Source organism: Haliaeetus leucocephalus, unplaced genomic scaffold (genome assembly GCF_000737465.1).
Source record: "Haliaeetus leucocephalus isolate CR32 unplaced genomic scaffold, Haliaeetus_leucocephalus-4.0 Scaffold284, whole genome shotgun sequence".
Lineage (NCBI taxonomy): Eukaryota > Metazoa > Chordata > Aves > Accipitriformes > Accipitridae > Haliaeetus > Haliaeetus leucocephalus.
The window spans coordinates 1,879,920-1,904,565 of record NW_010972720.1 but is presented as its reverse complement, the minus strand read 5'-3'; the positions used below and the strand labels follow the sequence as shown (position 1 = coordinate 1,904,565).

At 41.0% G+C, this 24,646-nt stretch overlaps 1 protein-coding gene across 1 annotated transcript in view; it reads right to left on the bottom strand.

The window, feature by feature from the left end:
* The window catches only part of GALNT7 (polypeptide N-acetylgalactosaminyltransferase 7), a 44,536-nt gene extending 35,704 nt beyond the window's left edge, over nucleotides 1-8,832 (bottom strand). The window contains exons 1-2 of the mRNA XM_010570060.1: nucleotides 8,791-8,832; nucleotides 8,132-8,589 (exon numbers count right to left, since the gene is read on the bottom strand). Coding sequence (XP_010568362.1) covers nucleotides 8,132-8,589; nucleotides 8,791-8,832 — 500 coding nt within the window. The remainder of the gene's footprint in view (nucleotides 1-8,131; nucleotides 8,590-8,790) is intronic.
* Between the last annotated feature and the right edge of the window lie 15,814 nt (nucleotides 8,833-24,646).

The window sequence follows — 24,646 nt, the reverse complement described above, 5'->3', positions numbered from 1 at the left end:
CAGATTCTTTGGAACAACTCACATTGCTTTGGTCTTGTGTAACCAGGTGCAGCTCTTGAAATGAGCCATTTATCAGACAGCCTCCTCTCAGGGCTCCACACTCGTAGTCATCAGTGGTTTTATCCATCAGGCAGTTTCTTCTGCCTTTTTGACTCTTTCACAGAGAAACCATTATTTGAATGTTTCCTAACATCTGCCATGAGAAGTTCATGATCTCAGGTGTTACAACTTTGCCAAAAAGGGCCCAGGAATGGCTTCTTTGAGGACAACCTCCCCAAAACACAGAACAGTCCACTCCCACATGCAGTAAGTCAAGCAGGCATGGCAGAAAGCCCACCTGGCTGCACCAAGAACTCCTGATGGAGCTCCAATGCAAAAAAGGAAGAGTAGGGAAGGTAGATGCATGGACTGGCTACCTAGGAGTACAGAAACATTGCCTGAGCACATGCAGAGAGAATTAAAGGCAAAGCTCCGGTGGAGTTGAAATCTGTGAGATGGGAAGGGCAACAGGAAGGGCTTGTAGGCAAAAGGAAGACTAAAGAAAACACGGGTTTACTGCTGAATGAGGTGCGACTTGGTGTCAAAGGACAGAGAAAAGACTGAGACACTTAACACCTGATTTCCCTCAGTCTTTACTTGCAAGGTTTGCTGTCACACCTCCCAAGTCCCTGCATCTAGTGGCAAAGTCTGCAGAAGCGAAAGAATATCCACCATAGAGGAAGGGTGGTTCAGGGACCACTTCACTGGACGTATCACAGCAAATGGGATAAACACGCAGAAGTCCATGGGACTGGATGGGCCGCACCGAAGGGTGCTGAGGGAGCTTGTGATGACATTGTGAGGTCACGCTCTACCATTTTTACAAGGTCCTGGTACTCAACAGTGGTTCCTGACGACTGCCAAAGACAAATGCCATGCCCACCTTCAAGAAGGAGGATCCAGGGAACTATGGCTAGCCAGCCTAATCTCAGCCCCTGGAAAGATGACACAGCATATGCTGCTGGAAGCCATTTCCAAGTACATGAAGGAGAAGGTGACTGGGAATAGCCAACTTGGTTTTACCAAGGGCATAGCCATCATCCTGACCGTGAAAAAGCTTCCAACTCAAAATTAATACCTTCTCCCCCCAAAAAAACAGCTATTAACAACAGCCACTGGGAATAAAAAGCATAAGGCTACATCCTGCAAGGATCCATTTAGGATAATGACTTAAAAAGCAAAATGCAGTTTGCCTCTGCCTCGTCAGAAGGAGGCCAACACACAATGACAACCTTTAACACTGGGATTTGTATTAATCCCAGTATGTTTAAAAAAATATTATTATAGAACACTTTCTGCTTAGGTAGTCACACAGCAGAACTAATGTCTTCAATGCGAACATACAAAAGAACATTAACCACAGACTCCATGCAATTGGACTTCTAAAAGTGACAGTCACTTCACTTAGGTCTCTATTTTAAACCCATTGAATTGCAGGACTGATTTTGCAGCAAGTCTCCTCAATGAGGCTTGTACCCACAGCTCCAAATGCCACAGCCCCTTTGGCCAGCACCGTGCCTGCTCTGCCATGCCTATCTTTAGCTACACCATGGAAAGTAGTAAAACAGATTGGAAGAAGCACAGCAGAGGCCTGGCCTGAGGACTCATTCAGCATCTCATACCCACAGTCATGGGGCAGAGAGGACATGGACAATTTATTTATTTTTTCCAGATGGGAAGAGGGAGAAAACAGCTGGATTTACCAAATTTCCAGGCAACGGCCAAAAACCCAAGAAGCAGAGCTTCAGTGCCTGGATGAGAAAATCGTGTAGGGCAGCGTGTTTTGAATTCATTAGTACCTGGTGAAATTTTTGGAATTGATTAACTTTATCCAGGAAGGACTGCCTTCTCTAAAATAAACCAGATTACTAGAGCTTAAATGTGCGAGGGACCTTCTAGCATGAAGACGAGGGGAAGCCATCGATACCACCACACAGAAGTACTGGCTGCCCAAGCAGGACTCAGACAGCACCTGCGGACATGTACGGAGGAATCGGAGCACCTGAGAGGACAGAAGACACAGGCAGGAGACTCCCACTGCCTCAGGAGACACAGTAAATATAAACCATGCTTCAGAGACCACCATTTCAGGCATCACTAGTTAGTGTTTCCAGGGGCAGTGCATCACAGCACCCACAGGAGAAGCAGCATATTTTGAGCCCTCAGCGCAATGTGGAGCTCAGCTGAAGACATACCTGTGTAGAAGCCACACTCTAATTGTAGCCACAATGCACTCAAGTTCTAACGCCAAGCGAGACGTGTCCTAGTAACACCTCCTTTTGAAAAGGGGAACTACAAAGAAGTGAGTTGGCTTATTGAAGAGAGAAACTAAGGGTAAAATGCTTTCAGGTAGCATGGAGCTTTTTCAAAGACTCCGTATTAGAAGCTGAGAGTGTTTATCATTAATCATAAAAAAAAAAAAAAAAAGCCTAGTCAGGAACTAGGGAAAGCCAGCATGATTAAAAAACAGATGCTGTTAGTAGTAAGACAGACATTCTTTAAATGCACAGGGTGGTGTCCAAACAAGGAAAACAGAAATGAGCACTAATTCAGGCAAACTGAATGTAAATAATAAGATAGATTAAAAAAAAAAAGTTTGAGAAATAGCTTACTGAAGTATAAAAGCTGCTGTTGAAATATTTTTTTCAACCACCACAAGCAGGATGCCTGCCAGAAAGTCTGTTGGGCTGATAGATGATCAAAATGAAAAGAGACCACTTCAGAAGAAGGAAAGCTAAATTAAGTATTTCCGTTGAACTCTTAGCAGTGACCAACGCCAGATACCCAGGAAAGAGAACAAAAGCAGGGCAAGCACGCAGTAATACTTCCCTCATTTTATGCTCCTATCTTCAGCTACCTAAAGCTTAGGGACTTTGTAATTTGGAGATACCTGCATGATAGCTTCTACTGGATTTTTCTGGCATGAATAGCCTAATTGCTTTTTTCTTTTTTTTTTTTTATAAACCCAGTATTTCCAAAAGAATGCAACACGAATTGACAAACTACTGTGGTGTATAACTATTGCTGACACCAGCCTTGTTATCAAACAAACAGAAGGAGGAAAACATGACACCAATTTTTATAAAAGGGCCCTGGGGAGTTAAAGAATTGCAGACCACTAAGTCTGACTTCTGTGCTGAAAAGAAGCTAGTAATAAATAACAAAATCAGTAAACCATAGACACAGCTTTTGTGGAAGAAAGCCATGCCGCAGAAATATATTATCATCTTTTGAAGAAATCAAAAACTATGTGGACATGGGTGAGCCTATTAATAGAGTAACTTGATTTCCAAAGCCTTTGATGAGGTTCTTTGCTTTCTTTATAAGCAAAGTTCTTCATCAAAGTATGGCAGGGTAAGATAGAAGATCTCTTAGATTAATAACTGAAGTGTAAAAACTGTCTATTCAGTCCAATTTTTTAAACAAGTTTGTTGCTGTAGCAGCATAAGTGTCTGTGCTGGGCACCAAGTTGTCCACCTCCTCTTCCAGGTCATAACTGAGCAATAAAAAAAGAGTTCTTGGTAGTTGCAATTCAAACGACTATAAACAGCTGCAGAATAATTCAAGGACACTATCAAGGAAATGAGCTGGCAGGAGAGCTCACTGCAAGTGCAAATGAATGTATATGGAGTGTTAGACCACTCTTAGTGCGTATACTCAGTGACAGACCCTAAACTCGGCATTACCACTCGAAAAAAAATAGATCTTGGAGTCAGACGCGGATAGCCCTTTGAGCATTTTAGCTCAGAGTTAATGAAAGGGCAAACTGAATGGTAAGAATAATAAGGAAGGAATATGAAACATTTATATAGTAGCTTGATGTAGATTTCTCCCATATTCCCATATCACAGGGTGGCAGAGTAACAGAGTTACATGACAGTATCCGGGAGCAGCGGTTAAACAAACACCATGTTCTTCAGCCTGGAAAAAGTCACTGACTCAGGATGTCATTAATTCCAAGGGTATAAATGCATTTAAAAGACAAGTCTGTGCACAGAAAAAAGTCTATGAAGCATGACAATCCTGTTGCAATTTTTGGCTCAAGTGTCCAAGCCCACTGGTTACCATGAATGAAACTTAGTCCATTCTTGTATGTTTTCTCCCAAGCATATGTTATTGGTCAGAGCTAGAGACCAGATTGTCAAGAAAAATGATCTCTGTTCAGACCCAGGATAGCTATATTTTTTAAATTTCATTTTATTTTGAAATGCTCTGAACAAGTGGCTCATTATGCTGTAAAACAACTCAGTTCTTGCTCTCCCTAGCAGCAATGCTCTTCAGTTACAATTTTTTTTTTTGAGAGGACACATCTTGTTACCTGACAGCATTCATCCTCAAACCCAGGTCCATATTTTATTTCCCTAGCATGGTGTGTTTATCTTGAATCCAAGATAATTCAGAAACTTTATCACTCTATTTTTACTTCAGCTCTACCTCTGTGCAGACTCCTGATCACAAAAAAAAAAAAAATATCCAGGGAGCAATTGAATTAATATCCTTCTTCCCTAAAGCTAACATTAGTTTTATCACAGGTCTGCTAGAAGGCAGGGACAACGTGTAAAATTGAACATACATGACTGCTCTTAGAAGTAAAAGGCTGCCACCTATCAGTATAAAAAAAAATAAAAATCCAAAAATGGTAAAAATTACCAAGTTTTAAGAAAAAGTTTTCTTCCAGCAACTGTACAGAGGTTTTGGACAGGGCCTGCTAAACCTGCCCTACTTCTTTGCAACTAGAAATAAGGTGGAAAATAGGTATTGCTCCCACCTAAACCCAGTTTATGGCTCCCCTGGCCCTCCTGCAGAGTGCTGAAAGGCTGCAGCAAGATGATGCCATCTTTGAGATTTTGTACACTGACTTTCACATATCCCCATACATTCTTGATTTTGTTTAATCAAACCTATGACTTGCTGTATGCCAACAGAAGTGCTTGGCTTCAACCTCAAAATAGATTTGTTAAAATCTGTAAATCAAAAGTATGCAGTACCGGCAAAACGGAAATGTTCTGATGTACCTGACAAACAACTTCAACGCGCCATCCAACGTTATTCCTCTCTACAGGGCGCAGCAAGAGTTAAGGCTTTTTACAGCAGCAGAGGCTGCCCAGAATCACCAGAAAAGTTCCTACTGAATCAATAAAGGCAGCTGGCAAATCATCTTGGCAACGTGTCCGACTCCAAAGTCAAATCTGAACAGCAGCATTGAATCCCCCTTTATTAGCATTTCTTCCTTCTTCCCCCTCCAGCAGGGACAAGCCCTAAGGCTACGTGGCTTTTAAGCTGAGAGAGACAGTTCTTGCAGCACTGTTTCACTCCCGCTAGCACTGCCTGGGAAAGCATTTGGCATACTTCACTGAACAAACCTGACTGCTTCAGGTGATGCTTAGAAATTCTGATGCTTAAAGGAAGAGAAGGCTGAGGTGAGGTCTACCTGGATTGGAATGTCTACGAACGAATGAACATGGTCTCTGCCCGGAAGATCTTCCTCAATTAGCAATGCCAAGATAGCATTAACCAAAAAAAGATGACTATACTGCTGTTTGGTAGGATTAAACTGAATGTTGATCAGCCTTATCAACCAAAATGGCTTCTGGACTTTTTAAACAGATCAGTGGGAGGAAAATAAATGGTGCATCCAACAGGCAATCCGCTACCTTTTGCAGCATTTCTTACTGGTATCGGGGGATGAGCAGGAAAGTGAGTATGTTGATACCTGAAAGCATATAGCAGTATCAGCCAATCTTACATTGCTTCCCCTCTCTTCTGCTGTTCCCAGGTGACATACAGAAGCTATAAACCTTTAACCCATTTAGGGCAATTACAAGCATCCCAAGTATTCAATACATGAAGTATTTTGATATAAAGTTGTCTGAAAGATGCATTTTGTTCATGTTTCTCATGCTGTTTTGTTTGCTTGCTTAGAACATTAAACAATAACATGTAACTTTGATTTGAGCTGCTGGCTTGGGCCTCCATGGAAGACTTATCTGCAAGTGTGCTTGGAGGAAACTGTTTCTAAATTTCATCTTTTCTGCTCTGATCAGTCACGTGGCTGTCTCTCCTATTCCTCAAAGTACACGAAGTATTTAATCCTTCTTCAGGAATTTCCATTTATTACTCCCCTTCAGAACAGAAGTAAAGACAAACTCTGAGATTATGCCAAGAATACTTCAGGAAGCTATAGGTGTGGAACTATTTGGCAGATACATATGCTCTCTGATGCCCTCCACCTTGGGGAAAAACGGAGGGGAGGGAGTACTTGAGCTCTGCTGCCAAAGATATGGCTGATAGCCTGGGCAGAGGCAGCCCAGTCCCACCTGCACGTGACATGCTGCCACTTCTGCTTTGCTGTCCTTGCGGAGCAGAGTGAGGAGGGCAGCGTGCTTCCAGTTCCTTCCCCCTCTCTCTCTAGGGAAGGCAGGGCCAAAGTGAGCTCTGCTAATGTGACCCCCTGCCATCAGCTCCCCTCTGCTCAGTTAATCACAACACCCGATGGGAAAATGGTTTTTCTCTGCCAGTTTCCTTAGTCCTGTTGCCTCCTACAAAAGGGGCCCCAGTGGCTGCAAATGCCTCAGCAGAAGCAGCAGTGTCTAGGGAATAACCTCCTGAAAGAAAATGCTGACCTACATTACCCAGATCATTTCTTCCCCTTCAGAAAAATCTCATTAGCACAGAGGTCCAACGTTGATCGCAGCAAAGAAAGAAAACTGAAGTGAACCCCAGGACAGCCAACGCTTCCTCGCCACCGGCAGCAGACAGGCATGGTCCTCTCCTCTGACTGCCAGCAAGGGGAAGCCTTTAGTAAGTCATCTGAGGAACATGGCTTGATGGAAGGGAAACGCTGTACTCTGTGTACTTTGTTCACTTTCAATGGGTGCACACCAGGTAGTAAATTCAAGCAGCCGTACATGCACAGGCATGAGTCAGACTCACAGCTGGCCAGTTCTCTTCTACCTTGCAAAATAGAAAAACAACCACTATAAAAAGCCACAGCAGAGCCTCAGTAACCAGCCAGTGACCAACCAAACAGATCATCTGCCACAGCTGGAAAGACACAACCTGGAGGCTGGCACCCAGTCCAAGGATCAGCATGGCTCCACTGCTAGGGATGAGGGGGAAGTGAAAACAGGCAAGTACCTCATTTCACACTGAATTCATATACCCTCCCCTCCAAATGAAAAAAAAAAAAAAAAAAAGGCTCAACCAAACCAAACCAAAACAACCCAAAACCCAAACAAACAAAACCCCTACCAATCAATCAGTTTGCTCGAAAGACCTGTCCTTAGCTGGTATTTAACAAGGAAAACTGTATCAAATGCAGATTAGCCTGAGAACAAATTTGGCTTCAGCATATACCAAAGATCAGAAGAGACTGTGTAAACCTGTTAGTAATTATTGAACAAATTTTAGTAGCTTTCCAGAATTTCCCCACACCAAAGTAGACACCCTGCCAACGAGTAAAAAATGTTTTTTCTAGAATTGCTTCCTTCTTTATGATAAACATGGTGGGAAACGGTTAGAAGACTACTCTTCCATCGGCTCCATACCTGAAACACCACTATGGCAGATCGATACTTCTGTTAATGCAGGTAATTAAGCAGAGTTATTTAAAGGGAACAGGATTTCTTTGTTTGTTCTCTTTAGTTAGTTAGTTTTAATTTTTAAAGCATCAGGGTAAAACCAAAACTGAATAAACTACCTAATGTAGGAATTTCTGCAGGAAATAAAAATGAAAATCATTCTTTCTTAAAAGCAAATCTTAAGAAGTTACGGATTAAGAAAAGAAGATAGTGCAACGAAGACTGCGGCTGGACCTGGAACATGCAAATACCTGCAATTAGACACTAAAACAGATGACTTCAGAGATAAATCAATATAGATAAAGTATTCATGAAAGGAATCATTGCAACAGCATTAAGAATAATATATGGAAACATTTGGTACAGTACAGCACTCTTGCCTGTCAGGACAAGAAGCCTTAAGTATTTGGCCTAATTAATAATATTATTTTAAGCATCAATTAAGATATATGGAAAGAAAATAATTAAATCCCATAAAAACAGAACTAAAAGAAAACAAAAAGTTTGCTTACTCTTCTTGACGCAAGTCATTAACGCTCCGATCTAGTGAGATCATATCACTTGCCACCATATTAAACCCAAACTCTTTAATGCTGGCTTGAATGGATTCTTTGTAATCTGGTCCTAAAACATATGGCTTCGCTTCCTCTCCAGGGCCACCAACAACTCCGTGAGGCTCAGGCTCTTTGGGTTCAAAATTACCAAGGACTCCAGGTCGTAAAACAGGATCTCGGTATACAAATGTCTGAGGCTTAAATGTGAGATACTGCCTCTGGATGATGTTTTGCTGTTTGTTATCACCACCACCATGATGATTTAGTTCATTTTTGGCCTTATTTTTCCTCCGAATGGATTCTAAGTCCACTTCCACACCTTCAACATGAGGCCAAGGTACCACAGGTTTGAACTTCTCATTTCCTAGTCCATGGTCTCCTTTGTTTGGCATGGGTCTGTTGGCTTCTTTGTCATCCTATATATACACACAGAGAAACAGCAGGAGATCATATAAATTGGTGACCCTTTATTTATTTAAATCCAGCACCTTAATGCACTGAGGTACTAAATATATGTTACGCAAGAAGGGAGAAGTCTCTGTTAAGGGGCTCAGCGAACTCTTTTTACTAAAGCAACTGGCTGCTGGAGAACATCACCAGCTGTTGCCCACACTTACCTTAGTGAGTAGGTCCTGGACACGGCCTAACGCCCCAAGCATTCCCAAAGACCAAATACCCAGGTAGGACGCGATAACCCGAACCTCATTCAGGCAGCACACCAAACCAAGGCGCAGGCAGCACCGGCAGAGCATTTAATGAAGGAGAGGGTGGTATGGAGGCAGACAAGGCCGCAACGCGGAGCACGGCGTCCCTGGGGCCACCCTCGGACGCAGGGTGTTTCTGAGGCTGCGCGTACCAGCTGCTGAGACCTCCGCAGGGTCTCGGTGGTTGCTAGATACAGCCTCAACACGCTCCTGTGCTGGGAAAGAGTGCCGTGACTACGTGTGATCCGGCACGCACGTCTGCGGCAGCCTCGAGCCACAGCTGATCCCTACCCTTCAGCCCCGTGACTTGCTCCCACCACACACCGCTCCCTCTGCTGCAACAGCAGCCATGAGGTACGCCGAGGGCACCGGGGACAGCAGGCAAAAATGAGATGCAGCCCTGATCTGAGCCGCTGCACGGCCACGCAGACAGACCCGCCTGGGGAAGCAGTGCCAGGGCTGAAGAGAGCTGCCCCAGGCACTGGCACTGATTATCTCCTGCACCCGTCTTTAAAACAACTTTACTGTTTTACAAGCACTCTTCCCTGCCTCCACACCAAGGGATCTGAAGTTCTCGCTGAGAACAAAGGCTGGGATTTTGAAAACTGCTCGGCATTTTTGGTGATCAGCGAGGTTGGTGGGGTTAGGAAAAGGATGGGTGATTTTGGAAGAAACTGGACAGAAAGGCTCTGAAGTCTCCAAGTGTGAAGCCTCCAGAGTACAACAGCCCCACCCACGAACGCTCCCCAAAACATACAGTCACTGCTTTTTCCAGTACTACTGTCCAAGAGGACAACCGGGAAACACTGTTGAAAGTTCAGATTTCCTGCTAAAATCATCTATTTGTAAGCAGGACAGATGTTAGATCACACCAAAACCTGCAGAGAACAACGCACACATTTTAGCAACGTCTCGCTAGCTATTCACAAATACAGAATCAAACAAAAATTGAGATCAGAAGGATGTCACCTATTCAAACCTGCTGGAGGTAAGGATAGCTTCACAGTTAGACCAGGTTTCTCATGAGGCTCATCCAGTCACAGCCCGAAAACCTCCGTTTTTCTCAGGACAACCTGTTCCAGTTGCTTGACCAGTTCACAGTGAAGGTATTTTTCCTCATACCTGAGTGGAAGCTTCTCATGTTGCATCTTGTGATGACTGCCTCTTGTCGTTACTGTGTGCACCCCTCCAAAGACTTTAGTTCCATTTTCTCTGTAAACCTCACTTTTGAGGGTGAAAAGATGCAATTAGATTCCCCATTAGACTTTTCTCCAGCCAAACCAAGCCAAGCTCCTCTACCCTTTCCAGGTGTGTGTCACGTGCTGCAGCCCTCTAACCTCCTTAGCAGGTCTTTGCTAGGTCCTCTCCATTTGTTAATCTCTCTCCTGTGCTGGGCAGCGCAGGAGGAAAAACCAGACACAGTGCTCCAGATGCAGGCTTGTTAATGCTGTGTGTCGGGAAACAAACCACATCCCTTTCCTTGGTGGCTAAGCTCTTCCTAGTGTAACCCAATATGCAGTTTGCCTTTACTGCGGCAAGGGCACAAGGCTGACTCATGTCCACGTTTAACTAAACCACACAATACTTACTACTACATTACAGTGTTTTCCTCACATATCATTCTGCATAATAAAACTTCAGAAATTAAGAAAAATCCAGTATAAAATATGTCTAGGTTAACATGATAACAATGGGAGTCAGACTGGCTCCAATTCAAAATAATAAGAGTTTATTCAAGAAACTTTCTGCTCTCTCTTGCTTGTTGTTTAAACAGGGAAGACGTACAAAATGCAGAAGTGTTACATTAATCTGTTCTGCCATCTCTGTTTTTTTGAAGAACGCAAAAGCCAGTGTGAGAAAGGGAAGAATAAGGGCATGTGAAAAGGCACATTTTGCAAGGAGGTAGAAGGCTGCCATGGATCTATAAATAAAGCCCCAAGAGGACTTTTGAAGAGAGCATCATCTCACACTTACCCCAGAAATCACAAGGAAGGCTATACCACTCGACTGTCAGAACACTGCTGAGCACTCAGCTCTTACCAACTTGCATCTAATTCCTGCTCCAAGTGCAGAGGCAGCTATAAAAGCCAACAAAATAGTAGGCACCATCAGGAAGGATGCTTAGAGGGCATAATTTTGACTGCGCAAAATTTTGAGGCATTCATGTCTTCAGTAATATTTAGTTCTGGTCTCCACATCTCAAAAGGAGTTAGAGAAGGTACAGAGCAGGGCAACCAGAATGAAGGAGAAGGTAGACAGGTGCCTTGAGATGAAAGATCAGAAAGGCTGGCCTTTCGTCTTAAGACTCTGAAGTTTGGGGGTGTGATGGCTGAGAGGGGTACAACTGAAGTTTAGAAAATCATGAAGGTGACTGATAAATTGAGTAGAAACCCACTATTTACCCCAACCACAAGAACTGGAGGCGCTTGATAAAATTGATTGGAGATCAACCAAAAAATGTTCTTTGCACAGTGACCTCCTGGAATACGCCACACAGGAGGCTGTGGAGAGAGACGGTACAAATGGTTGAACAAGGGATGAGGCAACGTGATGGATGACAGGGCCTTAAGCGGACTGTAAAAGGGCTGAGCAGGGAGGTACCTTCTAAAAGCTCTAATTCAACAGCTGTGGATGCTGGAAGAATCCAAAGGGAAGGGAGCATAGAAAGCAGCCAGGTTTACATGCTGCCATTCTCAGACACCATCCTGGATCACTAGTCTCAATCAGGCAGGAATTTCTTATGCCTCTGGTCTGCATGAAATTAAATATCCTTTCATTCCACTCTGTCACCTGTTTTATAACAGTTAGGAGCTTCCACTTATCCAGGTCTTCAGCTGAAACGTAACACTTCTTAAAGTAATTTGTTTATTTTGCTGTCGTCGGAACTATGACTTATCTTGTATTACATTTAGCCTCATTATAACTGTTACGCACAATTTGCATTATAATGTATTTATTTGCTGCTCCTTTCCAGATGCTAAATATATTCCATTTTTGCAGGCCTGGGAAAATATTGCATAAACCAAGAAAATTATACACAGACACACTCATTCACCTCTTTCCTCCAATTTTTATGTACCTAGGACAGATATGATGGAAGGCATTTGTTATTTGTTGTGGGTTAACCCCTGCAGGCAGCTCAGCACCACACAGCTGCTGACTCCCCCTGCCACAGATCTAAACCACAGCATCATATGGGATGCTATGAAGCAAATTAACTCCATCTCAGCATTTTACGGGCATTTTTAGGAAAAAAAAAAAAAAAAAAAAGGAACCAGCAGTGTTTAAGTGCGTGCTGCAGACCACAGCTCCCGGAGGTTATTCATGTCTCCAGAGATAACTCAGACACAGGTTTTCCAAATACTGTCTGGAAAAAAAAGCAAAGTCAAACTGCAATCAAAGAACTATTTTGGTCATCACATAAGCCACAATGCCTTAGTTAAGAACTTCTAGAGCTTCTCATCTTCTATGAATTATGACTCTCCCCTCCACTTTTTTTAAATTATTTAATGACATATCAAACCAAAAAGAAATAATTTTTAATCAGTGTGCCGCACTGATTAGAAGTTTGGCTCAGCTAAAAATGTAGTATCAAACTTTTAAAAGATTCATACAACAGTGACAGTCAAACTAGAAAGCATGCATATTAAAAAAAACAACACAACAACCTTTCTAAAGTAGAAAAACAAGGCAGTCTTAAAATTGAGTCTTAAAGTCTTTAGAAAAAGTCTGAAAAACTTTGGAAGAGACAAATCAATGACAACAAGGGAGGGCTTGGAAGAAGTGAGCAGTGAGCACGACGTACATCTGAGCACTGCACTTCTAGGTTATCCAAAAATGAGGGGAGAGAAGCAAAAAAAAAATCTGTGAATTCTCTCACATTTGAAGACAAAAAACAACAAAAATCTCATTACATCTTTATAAAGGACACACAGTAAGCTCTTTACATACAGTAATATAGAAAAATGTTTTTTTCCACAGATCATTGTTTTTTTTCTATAGGGCTAGATCCAGGATTTCCTGCCAGCTTTTCTAGCTCCAGTTCAGTGCGTGTTTCTTTATTTTTCAAATGTTCTTTTCACTCCTTAGGGGATTATGTATGAGTCACTGCAATGGGTGTTTCGGAAACAGTGAGATGACATAAATGCAGTCAATTCCTGACTTGTAAAAAAAAAAAAAAAAAAAAGGGAGGTATTTGGTATAATTTTTTTTGCAAATTAGGTTCTTCCTTTTTGTGAAAGAGGAATGCAATTGAAGTTTTAGGGAACATAACTGTATCCTCTTGGAAACATGTTTCTAAATTATACAAATAAAAGGAAAAACTGGGAGAGGTCTTCAGAGGGCTGCAAGATTGGTCAACTGGTAGGAAGGTTGGAGTTGTCACTGGCAATAAAACCGCAAATGTAGAAGTTGCATAATCTGCTTTTCTTCAGTCAACCAGGGCAAGACTGGCAACTCCCTAAAACTCCCTATGAAATAATGTCTGAAGTACAAATTGATGTTAAAAAAGTGGATTTGCTTCATTCCTAAAATGGAAGATTATCATACTGAAAAAAGTTTGCTAATTTAAAGCAATGTCTATAAAAGCATCTTGCTCATCTAGACAAAGATCAGTGATGCACAAAAAATAAAAAGGGGAATAATTAAGTAGAATCTAGTAGTAGTCTCATTACCCAAGGATGCAAAAGGAAATTAAAAACCCCTTTCATTCCCAGAATATACATCTTCATACCCAGCTGATTAAAGACAGATACTGAGTGTTGCAATATTCTGGTGTTCTTCATGAAAAAACTATAAAAACTGATACAGTTTAATATTTTAGTAACCTAGGAGGCCAATCCCTACCTAGTTCTATTTTCTTCAGTCCAGCTTTTACCTTTCTTAACTCTTGGCTGCATCTACACCACTGTACTTGCCATGAAAGGCAAATACAATACACGTTCTTCTACCATAAGGAAGGGTTCAAGGACTTTTAACTGAGGATGAATCAATAGCTCTCAGACCTCCCCTGATGCAAGTTCCTCTTCTACACAAAAAAAGAAGCATTTTGAATAGAGCCTCTGCCACAGACACTCTGACAGAGACCACACAGCTATCAGTTTAGCAAGGATTTCAACATATTTAAAGTATTTTGCGTTGTTTCCCTCAACTTAATGCAGCCACGCTCCTAGTTTATCGGAATAAAAAGGCCACTGGAGAGAAACGATACAGAGCCTAGCATTTTCAATTATTTGAGTAAATAGGAAGGGGTTGTTCCAATTTATTCCGTTACCTTGTAAAAAAAAAAAAAGAAAAAAAGAACAAAGGCTACAAGCTGGATTCACAGATTTCCTTATTGATTAGAGTCATGCTGGGAAGAAGCTAAAATAATGCCTGTTCTCAGCCAAGCTTCTAGCATCATTCTGCTCTGCCAGCTAATAAGAGAGAGAAAAAACCCCAACATGTAGTATATTTCAGTTTGCTTTGAATCATTACGTGTGGGTCTTACTTACCAGGTTACAGGGCATAGATGGAAAAAATAAAGTGCTACACCAAATTACTTAGTCCTGTAACTATTTTTGTGCCACACGATAGAAAGATTCCACAACACTCTCACAACCAAAAAATGGGAAGACTTTTCAGTATACAGGATCAAACACAGACAAAAGGGAAAATCAACACATCCAACAACATATTTCTGGACAGATTTCACTCTAGATACCCACTAACTTCAAAACAAATAAAATGAGCAATGATTCCCACAATGGAGTTGGCTGACTGTGAAAGGGACGCCGTAGGATTGCACACCTTCCACTTCCACCACCTGTGGTAACCTCTATCCAAGCAATCCGAAGTTCTAGCTACTGCAGGACCAGCTGCAGAGGGGAAAGCAAAACCAAAAGCACACACAAATGGAAATCCACAGGTTCTCACACAAGGATAAAGATCTATGGCACAACTGCCATCACTTCAGAAAATAAGTAAAGAGTTAAACAGCCCTTTGTAATAATTACATTTTTTTTGCACAAAAAAAGTCTGTTCTAAGCCCTACATGCAGCACTACCTTGAAGTCACATTTTGCAAAACCTTCCATCAAACAATTTCATCACAAGGCAACCACATTGACTCAAATTAGGGCAGAAGTTGGACCAGGAGAATTCTTTGCTGAATATGAGCAGTGGCATTCAAGCCACCTGGCTCAAAAGGGGCATTCCCTGTCACAGCGTCTGGGCAAAACTGTCTCTCTCTTGCTTTGGCTTCTTCTCTCAGTGTAATTCAGAGGCACTCCAAAGGTGATGGAGTGCATACTTATGTGCTCAGTAGCTCCTACAGTGACTTTTAGTGTAAACTTAGAACAGAGCATTTGTGGGAAGTGTAGAAACACAGAGAGAAATACAAGTTCACACTAAGTTATAGAAAACTTTTGAAGTTTAAAAACACGTTTGTAAAAACAAGATTGCTAAACACTGTAATTGCATGCTTTGTACAACTCAAGTGAAAAACCATACTGTTGATGGCATTTGTCACCAGCATTTCCAGGAAAACATAAGTCTGTAAGTTATGTTCTTATGTTCATAGTTGCCCTCAATTTTGACAGATATACTGACAACATCAAAGTCCATTATGCCATCTCTCCATAGTAGATTTTTGCCCTGTCAAATATTCTAGGGGAAACAAAACATACTTAAACAAGACCTAAATCATACCTATTAGCACTAAAGCTGCGTAAATTGTGCTATACCAACCCAGTAAGCTTTGGTAGACAGAACTAACTTGACTACAGTTTTGTACCACAAACACATTACTGTGACGGCATCTCCAAAAAGCAAGTAATCCTACCAGACAATGACCGCATCAGTCTACTTTTTGGAGTGCTCAACACAAGACTTGGTCAGAAGTCACTTATGAGCCACAAAGAAAACTCCAAACAATTAAAAAGAACCTTGATGTCTAAACAAGCAAGCATTACATTATATGCATAATTTTTATATATAGGTATGTTCTAGTCATTAAAAAAATACATAACTCCATAGTGTAACTGAGGTACAAGGGCCACAAGCAGCTTTAGAGAAATGCACGTTCAGCACTAGTTTTATACGATTGTGTATTGTACTCCCACTTACATCTGAAGAATGAAAGCTAAAAATGTGGGGTTTTGTTTTTTTTTTTAATTTAAAAAAAGCAAGGCAACTTCCCCCTTCACCTACATTTCACAGCATCTGTCAAGCTGATTGATATGTGATGCACTACTCATTGCCCTGCGCCATCCTTTATCCAGCTTACTTTTTCTTGTCCACTTTCTCCGAGTTCCTGAGTAGCTCCTTGAGAAGGAACTGTTTTGCCAGGGATAGATACCTGTAATAAAACTACTAGTCAGCAGTATTGAGGAAAATCCCTTTTCCCACTCATTCCTTATGTCCTATCTGATAAGGCAAAACAGGGCAATCATTAGTATTTATGCAAGTAAATACAGAAGTAACTTAGTTTTCAATAGATAGACGTCATTAATATCGACTCACCCCACTGAAAAAAATAAATAATTAAGTAGCAGTATCTTTGATCCCCCAAATTACCCGAGTTACCTGAGGCAAAACTACCTAGGGAGCAAGATCAACAATCATCTTCTATCTTAGGGTTGACATTCCTGAGGTTTGAGAGCATTGCTTATGGAAAAGCAAGTCACATGTTCAAAAATAAAAAGGGCACATAATAAAGGAGAGGAACTGTTTGTAAAAATGTGAATTTGGCAACAGCTCAATGTTCTGCCATTATGAAGGAGTTTGACAGAATTTAGCATTCAAGTTCCGAGTGACTTGCGTTAATCTATGTGAGTCTCTGTATCACTGATTCCAAAAAACGGTAAAAACAACTTCTTGGTACCTACCAATGAGTCTAAAACCTAACAATATTCACTAACATCTGAGGTCATCTCTGCTGGTGTTTGAACCTGTCAGTGGAAGAAAGACACTGTGGAAGATAAGGCTCAGTTTCTCAACTTTATTTTATTTTTTACATGGTTGCTGTAAGAGTTCCTTGGGCAAAAAGACCAACTAGCTCTTCCTGTCATCTTAAGATTTTTGTGAAGATACTGTCTACTTGTCACAACAGAAGTATTCATCTAGGACAGTGACTTCAGGCTATTGCTACATACTGCCATGGTCTGCAGCCAACATCTCACAACGTCGTTGCATACAAACTTGTATTAAGCTATGGAAGCTCTCAGGTCAACAAATCATATGGAAACCGCCTCTGCCCCCTGTCCTTACCTTTTTTTGTGGCATATCAGTAAATACAAGTAACGCCAATATTCAAATTTCTAACAATGCAAGAATACTTATTTTCAGTTGAAATAACTTGACTGCCCAGCTATTTACCTAACAGAGGGGAACACCATAAATCCTGAGTTTTACCCATTTACCTACAGAGAACCTTGTTTAAAGATATATATCCACATTTAGATAAGTCAGTATGATACCCACCTAAGCATCCCATTTAAATGAAATGGTTCTGTTGCAATATTATCTTCCACTTGCAAGGGGAATTCGTCTGCGCTAATGATGCTTCTGTCATCCTCTTTGGCCTTGCTGTGCACATATCACTTAAAGTCCTGCAGAGCAATGCAATCCTGCCACAAGTGCTGTTTTGGCTTGTACTGCTTTACAGGCAAGCGACAGGCAGTTTCACAATTAAGACTCTGCCTGACTGAAAGCAAGTAAAAATAAAGACAATGAGTGCTTCAGAACAAATTACTGTCAGAAATAGCAGTCTTTTATTGTCCTTGTTTTTACTGGCACTCGGTGTTTGAGGAATATCAAACCAGCTGTTAAACTTTTCAACTCGCCTTCCTTGTTGCTTGAGATTCAACTCTTACTCAGCTTTTACACATCCCATCCTTCCATTCCTGGCACTGTCATAGTTTATTATACTTGTCCCATACTGCCCCTGGTCCCATTTGTAGTTCAATAGTCATGCTGCATTAAAGAAGTCTTGCCAGAGATCCACTTCACTCAAAGCCTCCACTTAAGAGATGCCTGAGAACTTTGTGGAGGTAGCCACAAGCAATGCACCTCTCCTTATGGCTCTAGAAAGCACCATGTAATCTGGGATAGCAATTAAGGAGATCTAAAATAGAAGGACTCAGACAAATACCTGAATAGCAGATATTAAAGAAATCTCTGCTTAACATTGTAACTTAAGGCTAGTTTTAAAGCAGGCAAAATAGCCTCTTACCATTAAGATTACAATAATTTTCAAATAACACAAATATTCTTAAAGTGAATCATCAATGAAGCTGCTGTATTACCTAAGGTGATGTTGCATTTTAGTCTCTCCCATGTTCTAGAAATGGAAAGATGTTGGCATTAGTAGCCTGTGCAATAAAAAAACAAACCACATTTGCAGCTGCCTGCTGCAGAAGAATAGAAAAATTATTAGAGGACCCTGGATAAGACAGAAGTATGATCCAAAGCATCCTAGATCCCTTCCTTGCAGACAGCACACCAAAGATGACAGAAAGGCTTTTAAACTCAGAACAGCAAGAACTGATTACAAGTTTATTACAACTAGAATAATCAACATTTTCAGTAGAAGAAAGCCAAAGTGATCAAGTGGGACAGAACACAAAAAAGCATAAAAGCAAGCATCTCCCTACACACTGCACCTTTTCAGGTGTGTTTTTGCTTCTTGTAATTAAGGGGCTTTCTCTGTTGCATCAAACTGCAATTTCTCTGGTCCCCGAGAAACCAGAGACCACAAGAGACCACACGATTTCCTTGCCTGCAAAGAAGGTTGCCTGCACTGATCCCGGCCCCCTCTTCTTAATAGAACATGACACAAATCGAGACAAGACAAATACTGTACATCATACAAGGTAAGTCAGTTTAGGTTAAGTACTTAAGACTGGTCTAATCAACCACCAGCTGACTCAGAGACTGTGCTTCAGCTATAATAGTCTGCCATCAACCGCTTTTCCAATGTTCATAACCTTCCTTCTTTCTCTGCACAACAGACAAATTTCTACATACTGCAGCCTACATTGTCATTAGCATGTATTTAACATGGTATTTCAACTGCAAACTTCTGTAAAGCATCATCCACAGTAATTCATTCTCAGAGACTGCAGTGATTCAGACCTTCAAGCCAACAAAGAAGCACCTGTTCGGTGTGTTTACCCTCAAATGTACCATATGGGTTGCTATACCACAGATAACACTCCACACAAATTTAAAAAAAAAAAAAAAAAATTCATATGCTGGTTGACTCACTTCTTGCTAAATTCAGCCATTTAAAATATTTTATTGTAATTTAATTGTTCAGAACACTGTTATGGTAACAGCCAAGCCCCATAAACAGGCCAAAGAGCAAGAAGAGCACCAAGCCCTGGGGCACAGTTATCATTCTACTGCAGCACCAGGGAGAAACACTGTCCCAGGTAAGTAAAGCCCACCAGCCACTGACCCCTATCTTTCCAAAACAAAGTCTAGTTTCTTGTCTAGTCTTGAGAGCAGAGACCCTAAGGACCAATTATTCTCCTTCTTTTCCGCAAGCAACTATCCACTTGAAGTCTTGGGGGATGTCAAGTTGCATCTACTTGCAGGAAGGACAATGCTTATTGCCTAGAAAGTTAAACCTTGTTTTCTCTTAATGAAAATAATTATTTTTCAACTTCTCAACCTGGAGGCAATCCATGGGGTACCTTGCTGCACAAGAGGTTCCGCAAGCAAATGTGCCAGCTGCTGTTGGTATCAAGGAGCAGCAAAGCAGTAGACGAACTGATGCATTTCTAAACAAAAAGGGCAACAAACTGGCTTCTAAGGACACAGTCAACCCAAGAAAAATGTTTAAGCAGATGAAGGCTGTGGGAAGTCTCCAAATGCTCAGACTTCTGGCTGGCTCTAATCAATATTATCATCTCTCATTTCTGTAAACATTTGTTGTTATGTATTTTGTTCAAATGCAACCTTCTGTTCTCCTTCTAATTTCTCTCAAATTTCCAGTTTTGTTTACATTGCTTTGATTAAGTCGGTGCCATTGCTTACCCTATTTTAGAGGGGCAGAAGGTGGAGGCAAAAGTTTCTCTTTCTTCTAGACAAAAGCTGAATATCAGGAAATCCCTTTTGAAAAGTGGATTGCAGAAATGGATGGCAGAAAACTCAAGATCTTTCTCCCTGTCTCCCTCCTCCAAGTGATGAGGAATACCACATTTGCATGTGGCTATGTGGTTTGGAGCAATGCTACACATTCGATCAGATTTTGAAAACAGTGCTGAATGGCTCACATAACACATCTAGAAAACAGTAAAATCATCAACAAAAAAGGAAGACATAACTCTGCCCTTCAACTTGCATACAAGGGCTTCAGAGTCAAGTATTAGATGCTTTTCTCCATCTTCCCTAAGCTTTTCCTAGGAGACATGCGTTTGGACCATGTAATACAGAACACCTCACAACCCTAAGATACAGTTTTCTAATGAGGCCTGACAAACTAAAATCCATTTTTTGTTAATAGAAAAATAGACTTTCAAGTCAAGACCAGCAAAACAGAGTGAAGATAAAGGCATTTATTATCACACATTTACAGTAAAATTAATCAGAAGCATACTTGGGCTATAATAAATTGCTTCATAATAATTTGAATAACCAACACATTGCTGGCCTATGAAGTTTTTCCCTAGGATACAAGGAAAAAGAGGAGCATACCATAATTAGACAACTGTCCACAATTTTTCTCTGTAGAGGAATTTTATATATGCTTGACTGGAAAAATTATGAGTATTAAGAACAAAATGGACAATTGCTTAAGACATCATCTCCATCAGAGCTGACTGCAAGATGCAAAAGGGCCTCCAGGTATCAAGTGAGGTACCTATGACTCTTGGACTATTTCTTCCCTTCTTCAGAAAAAAAAAAATGCATTGATTTTTCATCTGAGCTTTGCTATCTTTCCCTGTATTGCCAATTAGAGGCTAGCAGAATCTCAGATATTCTGTTAGTCAAACAGATTAGTAAAACGGTATTCACACAAGAAACCATGTCCCATTTCTTAGCTTAAATGACCTCTTTCCCTTGTAGATCCCTAAGAGTATTCAGCTTTAACAATTAATAAAAATTAAGAGGAAATGATCCTGAATACCTGAAAATAAATATAGTGTTGTATTGATGTCTTGTCAATTTAGTATATGCTGTTCCACGTAGTTTAACTATTTCTACTGTAGTATTCTACTACTGCCACATGCACACGCGTTCAAGTGCTTGGCAAACAATTCCAATAGTTTTTGCAATCAAATGGAAGACAGAGGAAACAGCCATGAGAATGAATAATTTCACTGCAATACTGCCATAATCCAGAACACTATCATTTCTACCACTAAGACCTTCTCTCTGGTACTTTCTCATTTCACTCCTGCACTCCATGATCTTCAGCTGCATCGCCTTGTCTTTTGTGCCCAGCAGCTGGTCTTGTCCAGTCCTACACCTATGCTCAAGGCATTGCTACAATTGCCAAGAACTTTCTTCCACGGCCCTTAATGGTTCAGCAGTAACAAGCCATCTCTTTCCCACCCCCAAAACCTCTTTCATCTTTTTTTCCCCAGAAGTTGTGCCCTCCAAGGTGAAAGGTGTAAAACACAGCATCACCAAAGAGGTTCAGTACAAGATTTGTTCCCGTCACTGCATTTCAACATTCAGTGAAGCTTGTGACCTTTCTAGTTGAGTCATTGCTCCTTCCACATTCTCTCTTGCTCCAGGAATATCCTTCATTTTATGCACATGGTTGAATAAGATCTTAAAAATAGAACCCATGTTTATTCATATGGACATTAGAGATTCTTAAGGACTTCTAATAACGTCCAGCTTAATTTCCTTCCATAAAGGAAGGATTATGCTCCTTTTCCTGTGTAGTAGTGTTACACAGTGGACTGTGAGGGGGCAATGCTTTTCATTTTACTAAGACCAAGCCCCTTTTAGGGGTGTTCTCTGTAGACTGAAGAAAGAAATAGATGAAGCTGTTTCTTCTGGACTTAAACAATCAAAATTTAAGTAATCAAATCTTGAGTTGTAGAGATAAGCAGGTAAAAATAAGCATATGCTTTGAATTTAAAAAGTAAGAGACCAAAGAGTTACAATTTACAATCCGTAACTTTGCTACTGAAAATACCCAACTTCTATTGTTTTTCCCTCCAGAGGGAAAAAGCCTCAGAAAGAAACAAAACCTACCATCAATCCTCATGTTCTAAGCGGCTAAGGACAGCTTTTCCGGCCCTCCAGGCATCAGCTATGAACATTGCACTGCTTAAAGCCCGCAGAGGAACTTCATCTCTGTTTCTCAATCATCTGAGACAGATGGATATTTAAAAATCATGCATTTGTCTTTTATACCTCAGCAAGTAAATGACATTTACAATACAATAAATCCATCACTGATGGACATGCTTGAACAAAGGATGCATACTTCTGTGCTGTATCTTGTCTGCCTCAATTTTTAAAGACACATACGTCAATCTCATTCCATATTTCTTGCTATTAAGAAGCAAACTGCATTAGATTTTCATTTATCTTGAAATATTGTTACCATTCTCAAGCTTTACAACAGCCTATTTCTGTCTTTCTTTTTAAACTGCATTTCACAATTTGATCAACCCTACCACTTTGAAAGCTTTTTCAAAGAAACAGCCAGCTGAAGCCAAAAGCTGCATTGTATGAAAATTACACATACAATTTATGACCCGTTTCTGCAAGTTTCATCTGAACTCCCAAAAGATTTCAGAAATTCAGAGTACTTATGTAATTACCTTGTGTACTGCTTGACTAGATAAGTGAGGGGAAATCACTTGTTACAATCAATTGTGTTCTCTGTCTCATCTTTCCTTGACCCTTCATTCCTGCGTCTTTACTACGTAGGATATTAAAGAGAATCTGTGTGGTACTTGCCAATAAATTAGTTACATTCTACTGATTTGTTGAGGTAAGGTAAGTTCTTATCTGTCCCAAATACTTAAAAAATAAAGAAATCAACACAATACATGCATTTGAAGCATAAGAGGGAAAAAAGACCTGCAACAATCTAAACTAGTAAGAACCAATTTACTGAGCAGATAAATCGAGTACTCTTCCTGTGACAAATACAGCTAGTGACAGTACTTGTTTTGCTGTGAAGTAAACATGATGAATATCAAAACCTATTTCATAGCTTTGCTTTAGAAGCCACATCATGTGTGAGCACAGCCAGGTTCTTTGCATCGACAGCCAGCAAGAGTACTGTAATACAATTCACAAACTTCTTCAAACGGACTCTACTGAACCTGTCTGCTCTCCACTATGCTTCCAGCCTTGCACTCAGCTCTGCACTCTCCATGCAGTATCTTTTATTTCGACTACAGAAGCCACCACGCTCACGTTGAGACCACAAGACCTAGCAGAGAGGCAGAAACACCGCACTGGGACTTCACAAGAAACAGACTGCCTTGACATTTACTTTGTTAGTGGAGATGATTCACGGTGGTGCCAGCAATCTAAACTTGAAGCTGCCCGAGACTAACACTCAAAACATTGCTCTCAAAGCTGACTTCGGGAACCGACATCCTACTGCTTTCTGTTAACATGGCACCAAGGATCCACCTCTAGCCCTGAATATCTTCCAAGGGACCTGCCTACGTCTGTCAGATCCTGAAGAGAGTTTTCACGTGACCTTTGCATTTCCAGCTCAGGTACACTCTGGCCAGCATTTCTGATCACGCCTGGAAAAGATGCAAATGAACAGCATCCTCCCACATGCACCGATTCCTTTGCAATTGGACTGCAGCATTCTACCATTTAAATTATTTGGCATACAGCACACACAAAGAAAGATGCGTGAGGATCCATCTTGCTTGCAACGAGTGAAAGTCGGTGTTCTCAGCACTAGGTCTAACCGCAGGATACCCCCACCACCCAAACAGCATAGCAAGAGGCATTTCCCTGAAGCACTGTAATCTTTTCAACAAATGTTCACTCCTTGGAAACAGAATTTCTGTTATGAAATCAGAAGCCTTGGCAATTCAGACTCTCCGTGTAAATAACAAGAATGAAATTTTGGTTAAAAATTCGATCTCAAAACAACAGCGAGCCTTTCCTCAGGTTATACTCGCTCCAGTAACGCTGTTCCCAGCTGGAGCGATTTCCACAAGCCCTAAGCGTGCGCACTCCTGGTACACTTCAAATGGAGCTGCTAATAACTGCATTTATGAAAACGGTGCCCTTCACTCACTGCATCTAACACAGAAAAGATAATTAGCAAAGCATACTTATGATCTATCCAGGTCATTAAATGGGTGTTTAAATCGGAATGCACTCTGCTGAATGAAGACCTTTACATGCTAGCCTTGCACTTTAACTTCTAACAAAGACAACGTTGTTAAAGCCCGTCAGAAAACTCATTTCAAAAGTTCTCTGCAGTCCCCAAGAAAGAGAGTCTGTTGTCTCTAACAGGGCAAAATCTGGCCAGTAGCTGGAGAAGGAAGAGTCAGTAAGGCAGTTCATAACTTAATGTCTGGCTGAGGAGAGACAGTTTCTCCCAAGAGGAAGAACTGCAAAAGAAGAAAGATGTCGGCATTTCGATCTTCAGTATGAAAGAGAAGGTATGTGCATAAGCCATCAAATACCTGAGAAGGATGAACTGACAGATGTACCAGGACAGGACAGTAAACAATATAGACTTGTTTACTGTACATCAAAACAGAATCAGCAAAAGAAACCCAAAAATCCTGGCCTGGTTTCAGCTGGGATACAGTTAATTTTCTTTCTAGTAGCTGGTA